The 20336-nt window shown below is 59.5% G+C and overlaps 1 protein-coding gene across 1 annotated transcript; it reads right to left on the bottom strand.

Moving 5' to 3' along the window:
- Nucleotides 1-1839: 1839 nt before the first annotated feature.
- Nucleotides 1840-14799, bottom strand: LOC134413162 (serine/threonine-protein kinase PLK2-like). Its single transcript, XM_063147291.1, has 15 exons — nucleotides 14686-14799; nucleotides 11198-11305; nucleotides 10455-10571; nucleotides 9288-9417; nucleotides 7956-8043; nucleotides 7072-7167; nucleotides 6480-6678; nucleotides 6041-6179; nucleotides 5487-5566; nucleotides 5169-5283; nucleotides 4351-4431; nucleotides 3683-3845; nucleotides 3175-3304; nucleotides 2825-2935; nucleotides 1840-2093 (listed from the first exon to the last, which is right to left on the bottom strand). Exons 1-15 carry the CDS (start codon nucleotides 14797-14799, stop codon nucleotides 1908-1910), a joined length of 1857 nt encoding a protein of 618 aa, XP_063003361.1. The 3' UTR covers nucleotides 1840-1907.
- Between the last annotated feature and the right edge of the window lie 5537 nt (nucleotides 14800-20336).

The raw sequence follows: 20336 nt of genomic DNA, 5'->3' as shown, positions 1-20336 counted from the left end.
GCACACTACGGCTTGTTAGCCACAAAACAACCCAGAGTTCGCAACCCAGCATGGCAGCCTGGGGAATGCCGGCAGGTGACAGAGTCTTTCCTATCTAAACTTCCATGGGGTTGTGGAAATCCTTCCTGCTGGCAGTTTCCCCCACGAACTAAATCGGTTCCTACCTTCCCGTCTTCCGCCCCGTGGATGCAAACCCACTGCAGGAACCGGGAGCCACACAGGCACTTAGAAGACAGGGAGTATTGAAACATTTCAAAAATGTGTCCTAGAAGGGGAACAACGTGAAATGTGTCAAGAGCCCTGTGTTTGGGGTTTGGCTGCTCTGTCCCCTTTGGGGCCCCTCGCCCCACCCCAGAACATCCAGCGACAGCCCTGCGGAGGGGCACTCGGGGCCAGCTAAAGGGGGCGCCTCCCCCCTGCCCAAATGGGTGCCGTCGTGGGAGTGACCACGGTTGTGGGTGGGGAGAAACCCGTGTGCGAGATAAATGCAGCACCGGAGATAACTTTGCTGTCTTGGGCTGTTTTTTGGGCCAGGGTGAAGCCTCGCTCGGGGAGCGATGCTGAGCCGGCGCTGAAGAAAAGCCAGTCCCCACAACGCCAACGTCTCTCCACAAGGTCTTTAATTGCAAACGGGCTTCAGGCAGTACAACTTTACTGAGCATTCTTTGTTCAATTGTCTGATGGATGGATTGCATTTTTTGCACGTGTGACAGAATGCTTTGTATATATTATTTTTAAACATTGTTATTCAATCTATAAAATCGTTATTTTTAATCTTCTTCCTTAACGACTTTGTTGTCGATTGTATTCTGTTAGGTTAAGGGTAACACTTTTTTGTTACCGTAGCACAACCCGGCCAGCCGCAGCCGCTGGGGCCACCAACAGACTCTGAGATTCCCGTGGGTCAGGGGGCTGCAAGTCTTCTCAAATAGGCGTCGTGGGTCTTTTGGGGGGGGTCTCCCCAAAACACTCATTCAGACATTCGACCCTTCCAGAACTCGCCTCCTCGGACTTTTGTTAGACCAATCGTTTAACCCTTTCGGTGCCAGACGAACGCCGTCTGCTTCACCGCCCCGTTTCTACCAGGGCCCCCTTCACGGCGCTGCCCTCCTTTCCTTCTGGCTCCCTCCCCCTCTCGCCTTCAGCCACATCCCCCCCTTCCTTCCTTCCTCCCACCCTTCCTGCCACTCCTCTTTCTCCTGCTAGAAAAGAGACCCTCCGGCAGCCTGGAGCAGGCGTTGGCACGCCTACGGAAACTGCCCCCAAAGCCCTTCGAAATGGGCAGCCGGGCCTTTGCTTGCACTTCTCTTCGTCCGAGTCGTGCTGACCGGAGGTTTCGTGCCATCCAGGAATCTCGCTTCTGCGCCTCCTCAGGCTGCTTCCCCAGGGGCGACCCTGAACCAGAAGCCCTCGCAGGTAGGCGGAAACCCAGCCGCAATATCTGCCCCAGAGGAAAACGGAGGAGGAGGAGGAGGAGGAGGCGCCACCTTCCCCCAGTGCCCCGCTCCCCGCTTTCTGCCTGCTCTTCCTCTAGCCGCCCGCCGCTGCTTCCTCTGCCCCTCGCCATGGCCTCTGGCCTCCTCGACCCTCTCCCCCTGCCTCCCTCACTACCCCTTCCCAGGCGCAAGGGTGCTGCCCCAAGGTTGGCACCTCCGCCCTCCCCACAGTCCTGCACAAACACCCGCTGCTACCCATACAGCCGCCCGATGCCCCGCCCCGGGGGTCACTCTGGGGGAGGGGCTGCCTCCAAACCCCCAGGCCCAAAGCCCACCGCGCGCTCTCCCTCCCTAGCAAGGAGCAGGGCCCGGCCCTCAAGCTGGAGGAGGAGGAGGAGGAGGCCTCCTGCACGGCTTCCCCACGCCCGTCTCCAGCAGTCGTGGGGGGCCGCAGCGGAGGGTCGGGGGCTGCTACAGGTAATGGAGCATGCGCAGAGCGTATACCACCCGCTCCCGCAGGGGCAGGGTCCAGCCCCGCAGCGCCAGGGTGTCCAGCGAGAAGGTGGCGGTCCGGCGCTGGTGGTCCACGAAGGTCAAGACATATTCCCCGTCAGAGCGGCTGAGCACCACCTTCGTGCGGTCGTGGTAGAAATTGACCTGGGGGCAGGAAGGAAGGAAGGAATAACTGGGGTGAGAGGAAGAGGTTGCTCAGCGGTCGCAGTGGGGGTGCCTCCCCCCTCCCCCTCCCCAATAAATCAGGCTTTATTCTGGCTTCCTCCCTTTTCTGCGCTGGTGCGCTTCCTTTCCAGCTCGGAGGTCCTTCTCCTGACACACCGGCAGCTCAGTAGGACAGCCAGCGAAAGGGACGTGAACAGCCACAACGCCCCGTGGGACTCACTCTTCAGGGTTACAATCCCTCCAACCACTAGGCAATGCTACTCAATAAGGCCTCTATTGCCTTTTCGTTTCTAAACCTAGTAAAATATCTATAATTATGAAGAAAATCCCCCTGCCATGTTGCTCTTTACTTCTGCTCTCTACTTTACAAAGAACCAGTGTATTTTGCTTAAGGGAGATCTGGGTTCCTGCTGGGTTCTAGATTTCCAAAGACGTTTTTCTGGGGGGGGGGGAGGATCAGCCTCTTCATCACTTATCCTGACGGATCCACAAGGGCCGTCCTACGCTTCAGCTTAAGACGCTTGACTTAAAACCAGCCCAAAGGCTACGTCTCGGCCCCCGCGTGCCCCAGGCGCCTTCAGCGAAGCGTTGGGCGAAGGAATAACCCCCCCACACACACACACACACCTGCAAGGCAAGAGTGTGAGCAAACCGGGGAACCGCGGGCGGACGGCGTGAACAGCGGGGGCCCGAGACCCGCCTCCCCTTACCTGCAGGGTGCCGTTGCTGAAGAGCATCAAGAGAGCCTCGTCAGATTTTGCAAACTGCAGGAGAGAGAGGTCCTCAGCTGAGCCGCCGGGGCTCGTCCGCCGGTGCCCCCCCTGGGGGAGGAAGGAGGAGGAGTCAGCGCCCACCCCCCAGCTGCAGAAGAAATGGGGTGCCGGGCGCAGGACTCCAAAGCAAGGGACGCGTCCCCTGCTGCGGCTTCCGCTCCAGTCAGCTCCAGGGCGGCCCAGATGCCTCAGAGCCGGCCAGTCCACCTGCAGCGGCTTGAGCCCAGCGGCGGCTCCTCAAGGCACCCCCTTCCTCAAGCCAGCCCCCCAGGTAGCCAGCCCCTCACCTCCAGCAGCCGCTGCTGCATGTAGTGCGTGAAAAAGTGCAGGACGCCCATTTTCATGGCCAAGGAAGGGGGCACCTCTCTCCGCGGGAAGGACGCAGCCTCCTGGCCCTCCGCGCAGTAGCAGACCCGCCTGGAAATGATAAAGGGGGGGGGCTGAGAAGAGGGGCTGCAGACTTCACCAGGCTGGAACGGGCTCCTTTGTATTACACGGAGGGGGCTCAGCCCAGGAATAGGCAGGACTTCTAAGCATGTGCAGAGCGCCTGTCCCTCAAGCTACGCCTCCCTCTTTCTCTGCTACCTGTGATTTCCCTAAGTTGCGCTTTGGACTGGAGCTGCTGGGGGCAGGGACCTTGGCCGTGCCGCTCCTTGACTCCACAAGAGAGCCCCACCCTTGTATTCCACTCCTGCCGCCCGCCACAGGCCCAACCGTTTGCAGCCCAGCCTCATTCTTAGCACTCGGCCACGGGAGAGACGTGGTGGTGGTGGTGGTGGTGGTGGTGGTACTCACTGGCGCTGAGGGCAGAGGGCGATGTGCGTCCCATCCACCAGGAGAACCCCTGTCGACCCGTCCGAGAGCAGGTAGCCAAAGCCGTACTTGTTGGAGTAGTCCACCCACTTGGTGACCATCCGGACGGGCCCGGACCACTGTTGCGCCTCCGGGTTCTGCTCCGCTGCAGGGAGAGGCGGGGCGGTGGAGGAGATGTTCAGCCAGGGTCTCAGGGGTGGGGGACGCAGCCCCCGGAAAGACCCCGCTCTTTGTGATCCTCTAAAATAGGGCAGGGTGGGGAAAGGATCTTCTCTGTCGTAGACCCCGGAAAGAGTCTGCCAGCCGGGGGTGGCCGGAAGGCAGAACTCCGGGTGGTTTGGACTTCAGCTCCCAGAAGCCCCTGCCGGCACAGGAGGCGAAACCCAAAACATCTGGAGTTCTGCCTTCTGCCCACCTCTGGAGCAGTCCTGTGTTCGACCGACCTGTGTAAGACCCCCTGCCTATGTTCCTGCTGAAATCCACCCTTTCTCTAAATCCCCACCTAAAACCCTGGAGATCAGTCAAACACTCTAGGCTCCGATGACCCCCAGAGTGGGGTCAAGGCTGGCTATCTCGAGGTGCGCGTGTTGGGGGTGCGGGGGGCTGGCTAAGCATGAGACGACACCCTGCCCCCCCCCCCGGTGCCTCACCCAGGGGGATGGTCTTCAGGCAGGTCCGCAGCACTTGGTCCAGCGTCTCCAAAGCACCGCCTGGGCGCCACTCTGCATCGGCTGGGGAGAACGAAAGAGCGACCGTGAAAAAGGTGTGCATGTGGTGTGTGTGTGTGTGAATGGCAGCCCCTCCATCCACAGCTCTCAGCCGTGCCCTGAACTCCCCCACCCACCATTTCCCAAGCACCCCAGAAAAGCCCTGCCGATGCAGGTGGGTCCCCCTCGTTCTAGCACCCTGCTTCTGACAAGGGACAGCCAGGTGCCCTGATGGGAAGGCCAGACTCAGGGCAGGGAAGGAAGCGGAACTCCCCTCCTGTGGAAACGTAAGCAAAGGTAGACTGCGTCCAGAAAGGGAAGTTCCCCGCATCCACTATGACTTGTATCTCTTCCGTTCTGCCCTGAGGGGATCGGAGCATTGACTTTTTAGGGGCTTTGAGAAGACCGCGGTGGCTACTCCGACACAGCCAGGGGCACAAACTTGGTTACCTCGGGACGGACAGTGCCAGTTTGCCCTCCAAAGGCCTGAAATGCGTTGGGCCCATCAGGTGCTTTTCTGCTCCCCTTTCTTGGTTTTTTTATGGCGTGCTCTTGTGTGTGTTCAGGCGGGGGGACGGGGGAGACCTACCGCTCCTAGCGTGCCCTGGCCAGCTTCCACCGCTCACAGCAGCCTGACCCACGGGAAGGACGGAGGAGGGGGAGTTTCCCTCATTGCGTCCTCTCCAGCGTTCTCGGCCTCCGTGGCTCCTCTCCCCCTCTCTCCTGCCAACCCAGTTCTCTGCCTCCATGGCTCTACTCACCCTCTGCATCAGACCGGCTGTTCAGAGACCCCCTCATGAGCAAGTGGACAGGGAAGCCGCTCGGATCCTCGAGGACCTCTTCCACACTCCGCTTTTCCTCTTCCTGCTTTGGGGGCTGGGGGGTGGAAGCAACAAAGAAGCAGCCCCAGAGATAATTAAGCCCCCCAGCAGTGCCCGAGACAAGGAAGCTAACAGCCGTTGAGAACCCCCCGCTCCAATCACAACTGGGATAAACTGGGAACCTATTTTGGAGCCGCTCAGCAAAGCTGCGTCCGCCACGAGAGACCCTCCCTCAGTATGACACGACCTCTTGCTTACCAAGCTGGGGGGGTCGGCCGGGGGGCGCCGCGGCACCTCTTGCGGCCGGGTTTCCTCCGCTTCCGGGGGCTCAGGGCTCGCTGGGGGCGGAGCAGGGGAAGAAGAGTGCAACGGTTAGAGTGTCAGCCTACGTTTCGCAGGCCTCCCGGGCGCTGGGGATGCAAAGGGCTGGAGACTTCAGGGCTGCCTTTTCAAAGGGCGGCGTTTTGCGGCCCCTCAAAGGCAGCCCACGGACAAAATCGAAACAATGCAAAAGCGGAATCAACAGAGCTGGCTGGAGTTTTGTGTTTAAATCTGGATTCGTTTCAGATGGATAGTCTCAGTTCCGCCTGGACCCCTACGGCTGCTCTGGGCTTCAGGAACGGTAACGAGCACGGTTGCCTCTGAGCACGTGGAGAGTGCCGCTCCCTCAGCGCTCCGCAGAGCTGGCTTGCAGGGAGGGAGGAGTCCGGATCGGAAAAGCCTCCCGTGTGGGAAGCGGGGCCCCCGGGATTCCCCTCCCTCTCTGGCCCCCTCCTCCCAAGGGCCTGCTTGCCGCTGAAGCCGCCACTCACCGGTCCTGGGGTTCTGGCAAGGGGAGCCCCGGAAAAGCACCTTGGCCGCTTTCTGGAAGAACTTCCTGAGCGGGTTGGGGAGCGTGAAGAGCGGGGCGGAATGGCACGCCCGCGACGAGAGCCTGGCCGGAGTGAAGCCCTTGCGGGAGGCGCAAAATAAGGAATGGGTGATGCGGTTGGACTGCGACTCCCATCTACCCCAGGGATCCGCCTTTGTGACCCAGACTGCAAGGAGGCAGTTTGGAAGGCCGGGAGAACCACGAGTTGCCAGCGCTAATGGACTGCTGGCAGCTCGTGCAAGTGAGCCAGTCCACACACAGGAAAGAAACAGGGGTTTCACCAGCTATGCTGGCCTGGTAGGGGGTTGGAGTGGAATTCCTCTCCGCCTGTGGACCAAAAGCGCCTCGCGCCCAGCCCGCCTTCCCCCTCCGCCTCCTACCTGGGTGAAAAAGGCGTGGCTGAGGGCTTCCTCCAGGCTGGGCCGGGCCGCCGGGTCGGGAGCCAGCAGCTTCCTGATCAGGTCCTGAGCGCTGGCCGAGAGATGCCGGGGCACGGGATAGCGGCCTTCTCGGATGCACTGGTACATCTCCGGCTTGTGCGCGATCTCGAAAGGGGAGCAGCCGGTTAAGGCCGTGTACCTGGGTGGGTAGGAGGAAACAGGCGGTCAGAGAGGTGACAGCCGCAGGGATCCCCGTAACAGACGCGTTCTTAGCTTGGCTGGCCCAAAGCGGAGCGGAACCGGAGCCCTTGGGAAACCCAGGTTGTGTGCAGAGCAGCCGCCCAGCTTGATCCATCCCTGGAGTAGCTTCTGGGCCGGCCCTACCGTGAGGCAGAGAGAGGCAGTTGCCTCAGGCGGCAGATGCTTGGGGGATGGCGGAGAGCACCGGGGACCCCACTGAGCGCGTTTGATCTCCCTCTGCCAGAGGTGAAGAGGGATCCACCGGCTGGGCCGGGCAGCGTTTGGAATGGGGACGGCGCCGGTTCTGTGCTTCAGACGGCCAAAGGCCTCGGGGCAGCCCTGAGCGACTTACATGATGCAGCCCAGCGCCCAGACGTCCGACTTGAACGAATGCCCCTTCTTAGCGATGACTTCGGGGGCCAGGTAATTGGGGGTCCCGCAGACCACGCTGTGGAGGGACGGCATGGGGAGGGGGGTTACGGAGAGGGAGGCAGGAAGGAAACGACCACGACAGGTCAACCCACGGAGAAACGCTTCCACGAAAACCACGGGCTTTTTCTTTCTGTGTGGCATCAGCCAGAGTGAGCCTCCTCAGGTGGGCGCAGCGTCAGCTGCGGGGGATGCAAATCCACCCATGGTAGGAACCGCAAAGGCGGAGGATCACGGGGAACGCCCCAATCTACAGAGCATGATGGGTGGGGATTGGGGCCCAGGCCAAGGGAAGCTGACGGGCTCCTTCTTCGAGCCCCGCAACGCTTTCCTGCTCTCAAGCAGCTCTTTCGGATGGGCATTTCCAGGTGTGACGTCTTTGGACCGCTTGTCCTACCAGAACGAAACGTTTGGGGATTGGCCCGTTCCGGCCCTCCAAACACGTTGGGCTACTACAGTCCCTATCAGACCCCCCCACTCCCCCACCGGCCGTGCTGGCAAGGAGCTGTTGGTGACAGCGTCTGAAAGGCCACGAATTGCCCACCGCTGATGTGCACGGGGAGGTTTCTCCCACTTAAAGGCTGCAACGTGGCCTTCAAGGACGGAGCCACAATCCTGAACGCACCGACTTGGGAGGGAGCCCCACTGAGCGCAGCAGGATTTCCACCGGAGGAAACAGGACTGGGCCGTGAGAGGGCCGGCGCGTTCTCGGGATGTTTCCACAGCCTCCCCCCGGTTCACGGGCCGGGTTCCCTCCACTGGGGCGAGCCCAGGCCCTCCGTGACGCCCGCCGCCCTGGAGACTCACCCTCGCCGCCGGCTGGCCTGCTCCTCCCGCGTCGCCAGCCCCAGGTCCCCGATTTTCACCTGCATGGTCTTCGTCACAAAGAAGTTACCTGGCAAGGCGGAGAGTCCGGAGAGATTGCTCAGTGTTGCGGGGACACCCGACATTGGACTACACTTCCCATCTGTGCGTTGGGAGTTGTAGTCCCAAGTCCCCCCGGAGGGAGCAGAGTTGGTGACAGCTGTGTAAAAGGGCCCTGTTCTTAACGGCAGCAGGTGCGTTGAGGAGGGAGCTCCGGTGTGTCTCTGCGTGAGTCTTCGTGCTCCGCCGTCTGTGCGCCTCTCTGGGAGCAGAACGCGGCGCTCTCTTGCTCAGGCTCCGTCTCCACCCCTGTGGCCTCCGGGGCCGGCAGCTCAAGTGTGTGTGTGTGTTTGCATGCATCCCGTGCACACGCACACGCTGGCACCAAACCCGAACCACATTCCCCAGCCAGGTCCTCCGCCCGGAGAGCCCCAACGGCCGGCCTGCAATCGAGCCATGAGCTCACTCTGCAGGCATGTGCTCTGCCCTGAGACGGCCGGCTGCACCCCGGTGTATTTTTAACCCCCCTCTCCAAAGCGCCCTCCCCGCCCCACGGCCCTCTCGGGTCCCAGACAGAGGCTGAGGACGGAGGGCTGAGCAGCCAGGCAGTCAGGGCAGCAGGAAGTCAAGGAAAGCAGGCCCAAAGGAATGCAGACGACAGCCCTGCAGAGCGGGGCCGTGCGTTTCGTTAGCACAGAATTAACTGGGGAGCTCAAGCAGGGTGAGCCTAAGGAAAGGAGGACAGGGCTCCCGTATCTTTAACAGTTGCTTAGAAAAGGGAATTCCAGCAGGTGCCCTTTGCAACCCCTGGAGAAATTCCCTCTGCCTCACAACCATTGCCTCTTGACCAGATACAAAAGAGGGCAGGGCTCCTGCAGCTTTAACTGCAGTGCATAAAAACGACACCTGCTGAAATTCCCTTTTCTATGCAACTGTTAAAGGTACAGGAGCCCTGTCCTCCTTTCCATAGGGTCACCCTATAGTGGCTACATAGAGCCATTTGGGCCTGATCCAGCCTGGCTCTTTTTAAGGGTCTTTTGGGGAAAGCGTAGCTGCTCAAGCTCTCCTGCCCCCCCCCCCCACAAGGACCCAGGAGTCCGGGCTCCCAATTTAAGGCTGAGATTCTGCACTCACTTACCTGGGAGGAAACTCCACTGAAGCCCGGTGCAAGGTCTCTCCAAGAAAGTGTGCAAGAGTCCCACCACTCAGCAGCGCTGCCCTCAGCCCAACTCCCCCCCCCCCAAACACACACCAGCTCAGCCTTTGACAACCTACTCAGTTTGAGGTCCCGGTGGATGATCCCTTCCTGGTGGATGTACTGCAAGCCGGCGATGATTTGCTTCAGGTAGAACCGGACCTCCGGTTCCGTCAGTGTCTTCCGCGCTTTCAGGATGTGGGCCAGGGACTAAAAATGTGTGGGGCAGGGAATGGAGGGGCAGGAAGAAGAGAGACGACATTGATTTTTAGCAATTTCCTGGCTGCCGCCAAACTCAGAACGTGGGACTACAAAAAGCAGAACAAACAAGGGATAAATCTTCCCCCATCTTGTGTGTGTGTGTGTGTGGGGGGGACACTTCAGTGGCTGAATTTCTGTCTCAGTTGCCCCATCTGGTGGGAGACGCTTCGCCTGTTGAATTGTCTGCCTTTTGTGCAAGTCGATACAAGCCTCTCAAAAGAGCAGCCCTTCTTGAGGGAGCAGCTATGGCCCCAGCAGCAGCCCCAGATTGCTCCTGGGGAAGGAGGGCAGCGTGGCGAAGGCGGGGGTTGCCAACTTTTTAGCAGTCCCCGCTCCTCTGCCTTAGAGAGCAACTTGACAGGTGGACACGGGCAGAAGCGAGCGCGTTTCCCTCCATGCCGGCTGATTCCGGCAGATCTGAGCTCAGCTAGAAGCCCCAGAACAACTCAGGCCATTCCTTGACACACACTTTTCTTTCCTGGTCAGTTGGCAACCCCCAGTGAAAACGCTCGGTGGGCTTTATGCAGATTGAGCTGCCTTCCTGCAAACCCTTTCACACACACCATGGGGGTGGGGGGGAAGCTGCCTCTGAGCTCCGCTACAGTCTGGTTGCTGCAATCATGATCAAGGAGAAGAGTGCCTCTGGGCCTATGCAAAGTGCATTTGCCTCACCTGTGGCTAACCCAAGCCCATTCCGGATGTTGTTTGACTCCCGACTCCCATGAGCCTCAGCCAGTGCAGTGTAGCGGTTAGAGTGTTGCGCTGGGACTCGGGAGATCCGGGTTATAGTCCCCACTCAGCCATGGCAGCTCCCTGGGTGACTCTGGCCTGCCACCGACTCTCGGCCTAACCTGCCTCGCAGGGTTGTTGTGCGGCTAAAACCCTTCCCCCCCTCCACCCCCAGCAGCAGCAGGAACACACACACACACACACAGACACACGCACACTGCGCTGCCTCCTCCTCTCCCTCCCCCCCCCCCGCTCACCTTCCTGCTGCAATATTCCAGCACCATGTAGATGTTCTCCTGGTCAGCAAAATGCCGGTGAAAGGCCACCACGTGCCGGTGCTTCAGCCGGCCGTGCAGCTCCATCTCCCGCTCGACCTGCCAGGGAACAAAGCGCGCCCGATAGAAAGCCAGGCTCCGCCGGCAGCAGAAACGCCAACGCGGCGTCACGGGGCCGGGCCAGCTGCTGGAGCCAGCTGTGGGGGGTGGCGGGCAGGCAGGTGGGGCAGGGCTCCAAGGGCAAAGCCTGCCAGAGCAGAGGACGCGGGCGAGGAGGCAAGGCGGCCCCTCCGGGCTAGCCCCCTCCTCTACCCTCCCCCGCCAGGGCTTTGGAAGCTCCTTGGGGCAGAGACCGGCTCGTGTGCTTTGAGCAATGGTTAAACCGTTTCTCACTCGTGCCCGCCACGGCAGTGGGACTCTGCACATGGCCTGGAGCTAGTCTGAGTATTTGCACCCACAGACCTCAGCGGGTGTCGGGGGGGGGAATAGGTGCCCCCCCCTGCTGCACCCAGCTTGGAGTGACAGAGCACAGGATGTGGGGTCGCTCTCCAGCCACATAGGCAGGCGGGGGGGGGGGGAGTTGGCCGATCGCCTCCCGCAGTTACTTGAGTGGGGAGGGGGTGAGTGACCCAGCCACAGACGGAGCTGGCCTCCAACCAGCAGAGCCCGGGCGTGATCTGCCCCACGGAGACCCCACCCCACCCCACCCTCCTGACTTTGCTCACTTTCCCTCTGTTGTCCAGCCGGGAGACCCGTGACTGGGAGACCACCTTCACCGCGTAGATCTTGTTGGTGGACGTGTCCGTGAACTTGTAGCATCTTCCGAAGGCGCCCTGCAGGGAAAGGGGGGCGTGAGGGGGCTGCAGCCCTCAACAAAGCAGGAGAAAGCAGACGGAACCCCCCAACCTTTTTACCTACTAGACCCACAGGGCAGGTCCCAGACTCCCAGAAGAGGCGTAACGGGGCCGTTTGGGTCCTGCTCAGCGCAGAAACCTGGTTTCAAACCTCTCCGGCAGGTTTCTGCTTGTCCGGTTCCCACTTGGATCTGTCCAGAGACAGGGAGCCCCCTCCCCTGCTCCCCCCACTCCTCCTTCTCCTCCTCCTCCTCCTCCGTAGACCCTTGGCTCCAATGCCTGACTGCTGGTCCCCATAAGACGCCTTTCCGAAATCTGCCTTCCTGTGACTTCAGCCCGTGTTTTCACGTCCTGGAGCCTTGGGTGTTTGAGACCAGGCTGCAGCCCTCTTTGGCGGGCGACTCTTTAGCCAGCTTTTGAGTCCCACAAGATGCCTTTGCCAAGCAGAAAGGTATGATGAAGGCTTTTGTGACGCTCTAAAACTGGTGCATTTCTTTTACCAAACTGAAATGGTTCTCCCCCAAAACTGGTCCAGTCTCCCACCACCACCACCACTATACAGCTTTAAAAAAGAGGGAGGGGAGTTTCTGGTAAAAAGATTCAAATCTCCTGACCTTGTTTCTCCTTCGTCTACTAGATTTTGTTTTAAAAATATATAATAATAATTACCAGCACCCTCTTCGAAAGGAGGCGCATATGCCAAAGTGCATCTGTCTGCTAATTAATCATCCCTGGGGAGAAAAGAGGGGAGTTCCCCCCCCCTCCAGGTCCTCTTACATCCTTACCACAGATTAGACAAAATTGTGGCAAATGGTTCAATGCCGGAGACACGCAATTTCACCCTCTGCTTACAGGCTGGATATTTGGGGATCTTTGTGCACAGAACTCCTGAGGCGGCCTCCCCACCACCAACCTGGTGCCCTCCTGCTGCATTGGACTACAGCTCCATTATGCCCAGCCATCGTGGCTAATCTCTGTTCTCCCCCCACCCAAAATAGGCCTCCCCCTCCTTTCCTAATTCCTTTTTAAAGCCAAACCCCACATCTCTGCTTTCGTCTGCCAGAGAAGGCAGTACGTGCATTGCCTACTCAGGAGTAAGCCCCGTTCGGTTCCACGAGACGGGGTCCCCAGTAAAGGCCAGCAGGGCTGCGTCCAGAGCCTCTTCCCGGTCCACTGGATTGATGGCTTTGAGCCCAAGGATTATGGGAGATAAATGGGGGTGGGGGTCTGCTCCGTTTACTTCTCCAGGGTGGAGCACAGCCGGTAAGGAGCCCCCCAGGAAAGAGACCTGACGGGGGTGAGGGGCTCCTGACACACCGAAACTGCAAAGGAGGAGGAGGCTGGTTTGGAGGTGAGCAATAAGGACTAGGACCATAGAAAGACTTTCCAGAACTAGAGAAGAGGATGGAGAGGGAGAGAGAGACAAGAACGCACAGGAGCCCATGGAGGAGACGCATTCCCTGGCTGGGCCCCAGCACCTTGGATAGCTGCACCCAAGGGAGATGCTTCACCTGTTGGATTGCCGCTTGCCGGCTTTGCTGTTAAAGGCAGGGAGCCCCCTTCCCTCCCCCCCCCAAATGCAAAGGAAGAACCTAAGAAGAACACGCCTGGATCAGGTCCAGGGGTCACCTCCTGAGAAGGGAGGCTCCATTCAGCTGGCACGGCTACCGCTGCACCGTCCCTCTAAAAAAAGAGCCCTGCTCTTCCCCAGTATACAGTTTCCAACGGCGGCTGGCCTGATGCCCCAGTGAGATGGCCACAAGCCCTTGCCTCTTGTTTCTCTCTTGCGTCTGGCATCCAAAGGCGGACTGCCCCTGTCTCTCGCGTTTCCGTTTAGATCTGGTGGGCCGATGCTTCAGGTGCCTACCTTTGGTTTTTTTGTGCACGGGGTCAACGCTTCTTTCTTTCCGGCACCAAAAGGAACAGGCACCTGGATGCAAACCATGCAGAAATTGCATGCCGCTCCCCCACCCCACCCCAGTTTGCTGGCTAGTTTCCCACGTGGGCTGGGCTTCCTTCACCACCTTTAACTAGCCCGGACATGTCTGCCCACATCCCAGAGAAAGGAAAGCAGAGCAGATAAGCCAAAATAAAATCAGGGAGTTTTGATCTGGATTTGGAATGTTTGATCTAGTGTAAGTGGGGGGGGGATGCTGGGGGGGGGGAAAGGGCCAGGGGTCACAGGACTCCTGGGTTCTGGAGGAGGGGGAGATTTATCATTCATTGAAGTAGAGAGAGCGAGGATGTGGGAATCAGGGCTCCACAAATGCAAGAGATCCAGAATAACTAGCAGCCGCCACCACTGCCCCGATTAAGTACATCTGACTGCATTTGTCCAACTGATAAAATACTTCAAAAAAATAAGCAACCTTTCAGGTTCTCCAGAACTCTTCATCCTGCCTGATGAAGAATCCGGTAGAACCCAAAAGTCTGCTGACTTTCCTGTGATGTTTTTGGTTGGTCCTAATGAAGGCATTTGTTTACCTTCCTGTGGATTTCGGGTCTTTCCCCGCTAATGGGCAGGCCGGGCTGCCTCTGCTTCTGCTGCATTTCTCCCCGTCTCAAACCCTCCGCCCTCCCTCCTTCCCTCCGTCCCTCTCTCTGCGGTTTTCCAAGCCGTCTATTTATTTATTTTTACTGTAAGCTCCTCAAGGGCAGGGAACTGTCTTAACCTTCGCCTGTGCTCACAGCACTGTATAATCAGAATTTTTGCATGAATAATATATTACGAAATGGACAAATCTTACAGGAAAGATCATTCCTAAAATGCTGAAGTAATTAGAATAACGTGCGGCATCGTTAGTGAGGAGGCGGGTTCTTCTGAGCGCTCCCCTCTGAGCGGGCATCGAGACGGTCTACCTTCCGGGCGTTTCATCCCAGCCCCAGGGTGGGGGGTAGGGGGGAGAGAGAAGCGGGGTCCACTGCGGCAAGGAAAGGGGGTGAGGAACTACGGCCAGGACACCTGGGAGGAAGAGGGGGCCCCTCGTTGAGCCTGGGCTCGGAGAGCCGCGTGACCTTGAGCGGCTTCTCCAGCTTGTGACTCAGTTTCCCCCAACGGATGGCATGGCCCCGGCGACGCCTCCTCGCCAGAGCGCAGCGGAGCCGGGCGCGGCTTCGCGACCGTGCAGCCGCCTGGCCGAGCGCCTTCGCACGCCCGGAACGCCGGCGGCCAGGCCAGCCTCTCGCGGCCCCACGAGCCCCGGCGGTGCCCCCGGCCGCCGCGGCGGGCAGGGGAAGCCGCCGGGCGCCGCTCCGCGCCCCAGCCAGCGAGCGACACCTGCGAAGAGGGCAGCCGAGGAGGCGCGCGAGCCAGGGGGGCAGCCGCGCGCTCGAGGCCGCCGCGGCCGGAGGAGACGTACCTTCCCCAAGAGCTGGCCTCGCTTGTAAAGGGTGCCCGTGGCCGGATCCTCGATGAAGTACTTCAGGCTCTCGCCCTGGGCTCTGGCGGGGGCCGCGGGGGCCAGCCTGCCCATAGCGAGCGTCGCGCGAGCTCAGCGCCCCCCGTCCGTCCGTCCGTCCAGCCCCCCGCCTCCTGCCCTGCCCTGCTCCCTCCAGCGGCTCCGCGAGCGCCTGGCCAGCCAGGGACACATGCCGGGGCTTCTTATAAGCCAGGGGGTGGAGACCCAGGGAGGCCCGGCCTGGCCGTGCCCCCCGCGCCGCCGGAAGGCAAGGCGAGGCGAGGCGAGGCAGGAGATGCGCGGAGCGCGGAGAGCACCGGGCGCTGCGGCAGGAGCGAAGGGGATCCCCGGCCGGGGGTTCTTCCCGCTGGACGCACGGCAGGGACAGCGAGGCGCTCAGCTGCTGCTGTCGGTGGCGGCAAACGCACAAGAGAAGAGTCCTGCGGCGGCCCTCCTCTTGAAGGCAGCCTCCGCAGTGCCCAGTGCCACAGGGAAGGGGGCGCTCTTTGAACGCGCCTGAGAGAACAGACAAGAGTTCTGTGGCACCCAGAAGGCTACACAGTTACTGTGGCGAGGGGCTTTTCTGGACCAGAGCCCAGCTTTGTCGGACGCAAGCAAGCTCTGACCCCAGGAAGATTCTGCCACGATTAACTCGGTTAAGCTGGGGAAAGCCCGACACCTCCCAGCATTCCCCAACTGCACGGCTGCACTTGGGACCCTTAGGGCAGACGTTCCTGACTCCAGCGCCCACCAGCACCGGCCATGGTTGGGAGCGATGGGCGCTGTAGTCAGCAGCCTCCGGAGCGCCGCCTTAAAGGAGCCCGTGGTCTCTCCTCGTCCGGGACCTGCGTCGGATGGTCCGGGCGCCGCCGCCGCCGCCGCCGCCGCGTTCAGGCGCACCTCGCGGGACCTTGGGGGCGGGAGAACGGAGGCTCCGCTCGGGCCAGGGTCCGTGTCCCCCAGCCAAGGGAGCCCGGATGCCTTCTCGGGGCGGAGGCTTCAGACGACGCGGAGAACAGGCGTGCAAAATGTCCCCACGCCCGATCGAAGGCGCGGCTGGATGGCCACAGGAGCAACGAAGGAAGAGAGGCGCGTTTGGGGGCGGGGTGGATGTTTCATCTCTTCCCTGCCCGTCGCCTCTCGAGGGGCCCGAGCGCGCCTCCTGCTTGCAGCCCGTCGGGGGGCGAAGGGGAGTTGAGGGGGGGGGGTCAGCCCAGCCCTGCTCCAAACTTGCTAGAGAGGAGGGATCGGGGCGGCTGCAGGCAGCATCCTGCTGACTGGTCCCCGGGCAGGGAGACGGTTCCCGGCGCCGGCGCTGTGCAGAGCGCGAGAGGAGAGGCCGCTGCCCCGAACAGCTTCCAGGGCAAAGGGACGGCCGGCTCCACAACGCCCCCCTTGAGAAAGAAATGCACTTTCGAGCACGAGAAACTACAGGAAAGCAGACACGGGGCAGGATGCGATGGCAGCCCGACGTAAACGAGGCCCATGCACTTCAGTGGGTCTACTCTGTGAAGGGGTATCACTGGATGCCGCCCAGGCAGCCACGGGGGACGGGCCAGCAGAAGGACCCGGGGCTCTTTGCGCCGAAGTCTTCCAGAGGAACGCCCCCCCCCCCCCCACGGACCAGAATAAGCCGGCAGGCTGCGCCTGCGTTGCGCATCGGGCACATGGGCGGCCCCGATCCCATGTGCCGCAGCGCCGCCTGGCGGCACGGGGAGACGACGCATCTGGCTCCGCTGGGGGCGTCCGGCCCCGGGACCTCTTGATGCGAGAGGGGCCGCCGAGAGCCTCCTGCGCGCGCAGGATCTGGAAAGCAGGGGGAGCCCCCCCCCCCCGCTCACCACACAAGAGCCACGGTAAAAATGCAAAACATTTATTGGAGTGTTGTACAAAAGGTTTCCAGTCCAAAAAAAAAAATGTATATTACAAATCATCGAAAAAAGACATTTGGCATGCAATTACCCATCATAAAGCAAAGCGGCTCTGAAACGGGAAAGTCTAGATCACAGTTTTCTCCCCAGAGGTGCGCAGCCGCCCACATCGCCTGCTGCACCCTGACACTTTTGGGGACTTCACGGGAGCCCCCCATCCCATCCCACCCCACGGGTAGTTATAAACGCAGCTGCCCCTTTTTTAAAAAACCAAAGCTTACATACAAGTCAAAAAAACGGACACCTACAAAAATAGAGTTCTAACAAGGAAATGGTTTCGTATAAAGGCAAAACTTCTCTCTCTGTTGCTCCTTTTGTGTTTCACAGGGCTTTTTATTGCTGGAGAACTTAGTGTGACTCCGCCGGGCAACAGGCGCAGCGCGTGTTTCTATCTCAGGGGGACGCGCCGTTGTGGGGCCACATTCCAAGCAGGGATTGTGTGGGGGGTGTCCCTCCACCCACCCACCCCAGGAAAACTCTTCCTTGAAACTGATGGCGGCAGAATTGGCAAGGTGGGCACGCACAACTGGGCATGTCAGTTCAAAAGTCCAGCGTGTGACACTCCTCCGAAGGGCCCAGCGGCATCACCACCGCTATATATATCAAAGAGAAAATGAAATTGGGGGGTCACCCAGCTGCCACCCACCCACCCAAGGGTCCAGTGTTTTGTACTTTTTAGCAGATTGTTCTCTAGACTTCAGCATTTCAAGGCTGCTTTAACGTTTACCAATAATCATGTGTAAATACGGGCTTAAGAGATCAAAAGAAATTATATTGTGGATTTTGCTTTTTAAAGCGTAAAGCTAGGCGGGTTTCAAGGGCAGAGAGGATGGTTGCGTCTCCGGCCACCTCCCAGGCATGGCTCCCACCATCTGCTCCTGGGCTGGCATCGGGGCCCCGGCAGAACTCGGTGGGCGTCAGCGCATAGGGGTGGCGGAAGGGGTGGGGTGGGGAGAGAAACCAAGGCAGGGAGCAAAAGCGGCTTCATCTGTCAGCTACTGGCAGTTTTTTTGGAGGGTGGGAATGAAGGTGAAGCATCTGCGGGATGGCGAGGCATTCGAGACTTTTTTCCCACACATGAGGAAGAAGTGACCCTACATCTCTCTCCTAGGTAAAACGAACAGGCTGAACCTCACAGGACAAACTGCTCCGGCCTTTAAGACTCCGAACGTTCGAGGGGCCTGCACTGTGAAGGACCTGTGGCAGAATTTCAAACGGTCCGTGGAAGGGGGGGGGAGGAGTCAGTCCGGCCTTTCGTACACCATGGGCACAACCTCTGCATGTTTAGACCGGGGTGGGGTGGGGTGGGGTGGCAATGCCCCACTACTCCATGCTGGGAACTGTAGGTCTTTCCCCCCACTGTCTGAACCAGCAGAGGATTTCGTCCCTGAGCAGTTTAAGACACGCCCCAGTGCACAAGGAGCGCTGTGACCGCTACCCACCCTAAACTGGCGTGTCCGTGAGGAGACGGGCAGCGTGGAGGACAAGGGCAACGGAAAGGTGGGAGGCTGAACACGGGGCTCTCCCGGCTAGAGGCAGAGTGGGGGGGGGGGGGGGTCAGAAAGAAGCATGGGAGGATTTCCTGGCTTGGATACCTGGCCGGAGCCAGGAGAATGAGACCAGGCCTCAGATAATAGTGTGGACAGTGGAGGGTCCATGGGAGAAGTGGGGAGGGGGACACACACACCTTTAAGCCAACCTAAAGGGCCCGGAAGGAAAATGCAACTGCGGCTCTCATTTCAGCCCCCCAAGAGGAAGAAGTGGAGGTTTACATCTGCCTCCGTTCCAGGCCATTTTCAGGGCCAACGAAAGGAGGATCCCAGAACAAGGTTTTGACAAAGAAACACAGAATTAAAAGCAGGTTCTAAGGACGCCCAGGCATCAGTCCACCACGGGACACGGGCCTGGAACTCAGTAGATTCAGGGGCCCTGAGCCCCTGCGGGTAGCACCTGGGGACCCTGCAGATAGATCCCCGGAGGAAACTAGTCCCTGGCTCAGCTTTCACAGACGCCTTGGAGGCCTTTTCTTTTCGCTTCTGCCTTGGGGCGGGGAAACGGCTCAGGCGGCACTCACGGAGCCCCCGGCTCCACCCAGTAGCACGTGTGCACGGAACGGGGCATTCACATCATTTAAGGGGGGTGCCTGGCCACACGCGGGGCGCCCAGCGTTGCCGAGGGAGGAAGCCGCTTTGGGGAAGCACATTTACTCTCCTGAGGGAGCAGTGTGCAAAGACGTTGGCTGCAAAACAGTTCTTGGGCCGTGCCTGAGAATGACAACATAAAGCAGGATCTACAACATATTCAGCCAACTGTTTGAGTCCAGTGGGAATATTACGGCAAGGAAGGGAGAAGCCGGGCACGGGGGAGAAGAGAGAACGCCGTACGCGCGGTCCTTTTTTTCTTGCACAAGTGGATCAATCAGAAATGGATTAAAATGTCTAAATCTAAAACACTTTTACATTAATTCAACATTGGTCATTAACACACCCTGTGGCATCAAAATGTCTGTGGGACATTAGCACCTTGGAATCTTATTTATTTTTATTATCATGTCTGACTTTTCTTCCCCGCCGGTCAGTGGTCCTCTCTCGGACCAGAGGAGCTGGGCCACGGCGGCTGAAGCCACGGAAGCCGTCGCGTGGGCTCAGCGTCAAAGCAGGAGCCCAAATCCTGTTTGCTGGTGGAATTCGTTAAGTGTTGCTAAGCTTAACTAGCTGGCTGCTCTTTCGCCAAAGGAGCCTGAGGCCCCTCTCCCTCTCAGGCAGCCGTGCCCTCCGCACATGAGAAGAGGCCCAAATGCCAGAGAGCGCTGAAGGCCTCTAATCATGATGCTGTTCAGACATTCAGTGACCTCGATCCACTGGTGTGAAAACGCTTCACGAGGACTTCAAGTGAGCTTTGCACACGTTTTAAGACACGGGTCTTTCCTTTTTTAAAAATAAAAAAATGAAGAACGCAGCGAGGCTTCAGGGCCAGCACTTTTGAGAGGACCCCTGCCAGAGGCGAAATCTCAGCCTTTAACCTCCAGAATCCGAAATCTCAGCCTGCAAACGGACTCTCAGGTTACAGGGGGGACATTTCGGGGAGGTGTGCGGGCTGAGGTTCTCACTACAAGAGCTTTGGCGAAACACGGCCCATGACTCAAATGATCCGCTTTGGAACAACCCAAATCCAGAATTTCGAAAGCTCTGAGATTCCAAATTTCACACAAGATTTCAATTTCAAGAGTCTTTCTAAGTATTTTTCTGCGATGTAGTTATGGAAGGCTTCCTTTGCATAAAGTAGTGCAACTGAGGCCGGGTGAAGAAGGTTTTGCAAGGCGCCGGAGGCCCTGCATTCCTCCCCCCACCCACACCCCATCACAAAGAGGAGAGGCCACTGCTCTCAGCACAGCCAGCCAGCCCTCACCTCTCCCACCGCACGGCACGCCATTCCCAGGCCGGCAGCCTCTGCCAGAGGCAAACCCCAACACTGACCAGGGGCTCACTCAGCTTCAAGTCCCTCCAAGCAGGGACGAGGCTCACCTGGGTGCTTCTGCACAGCCCTGTGATCCGAGAGCTGAGGGCCATCGCGCCTGCGTGCCTCTCTGTGGCTCCACTGACCCACCAGGGGAATGTGGCAGCCTGGCCGAGGGTGCGCTGGGAGCAGAAGACCCAAGGAGGGAAGCCCACCTGACCGCTG

Source organism: Elgaria multicarinata, chromosome 23, assembly GCF_023053635.1.
Source record: "Elgaria multicarinata webbii isolate HBS135686 ecotype San Diego chromosome 23, rElgMul1.1.pri, whole genome shotgun sequence".
Classification (NCBI taxonomy): domain Eukaryota; kingdom Metazoa; phylum Chordata; class Lepidosauria; order Squamata; family Anguidae; genus Elgaria; species Elgaria multicarinata.
Note: the sequence above shows the minus strand (reverse complement) of the source record. Positions and strands in the feature narration are given on the sequence as shown.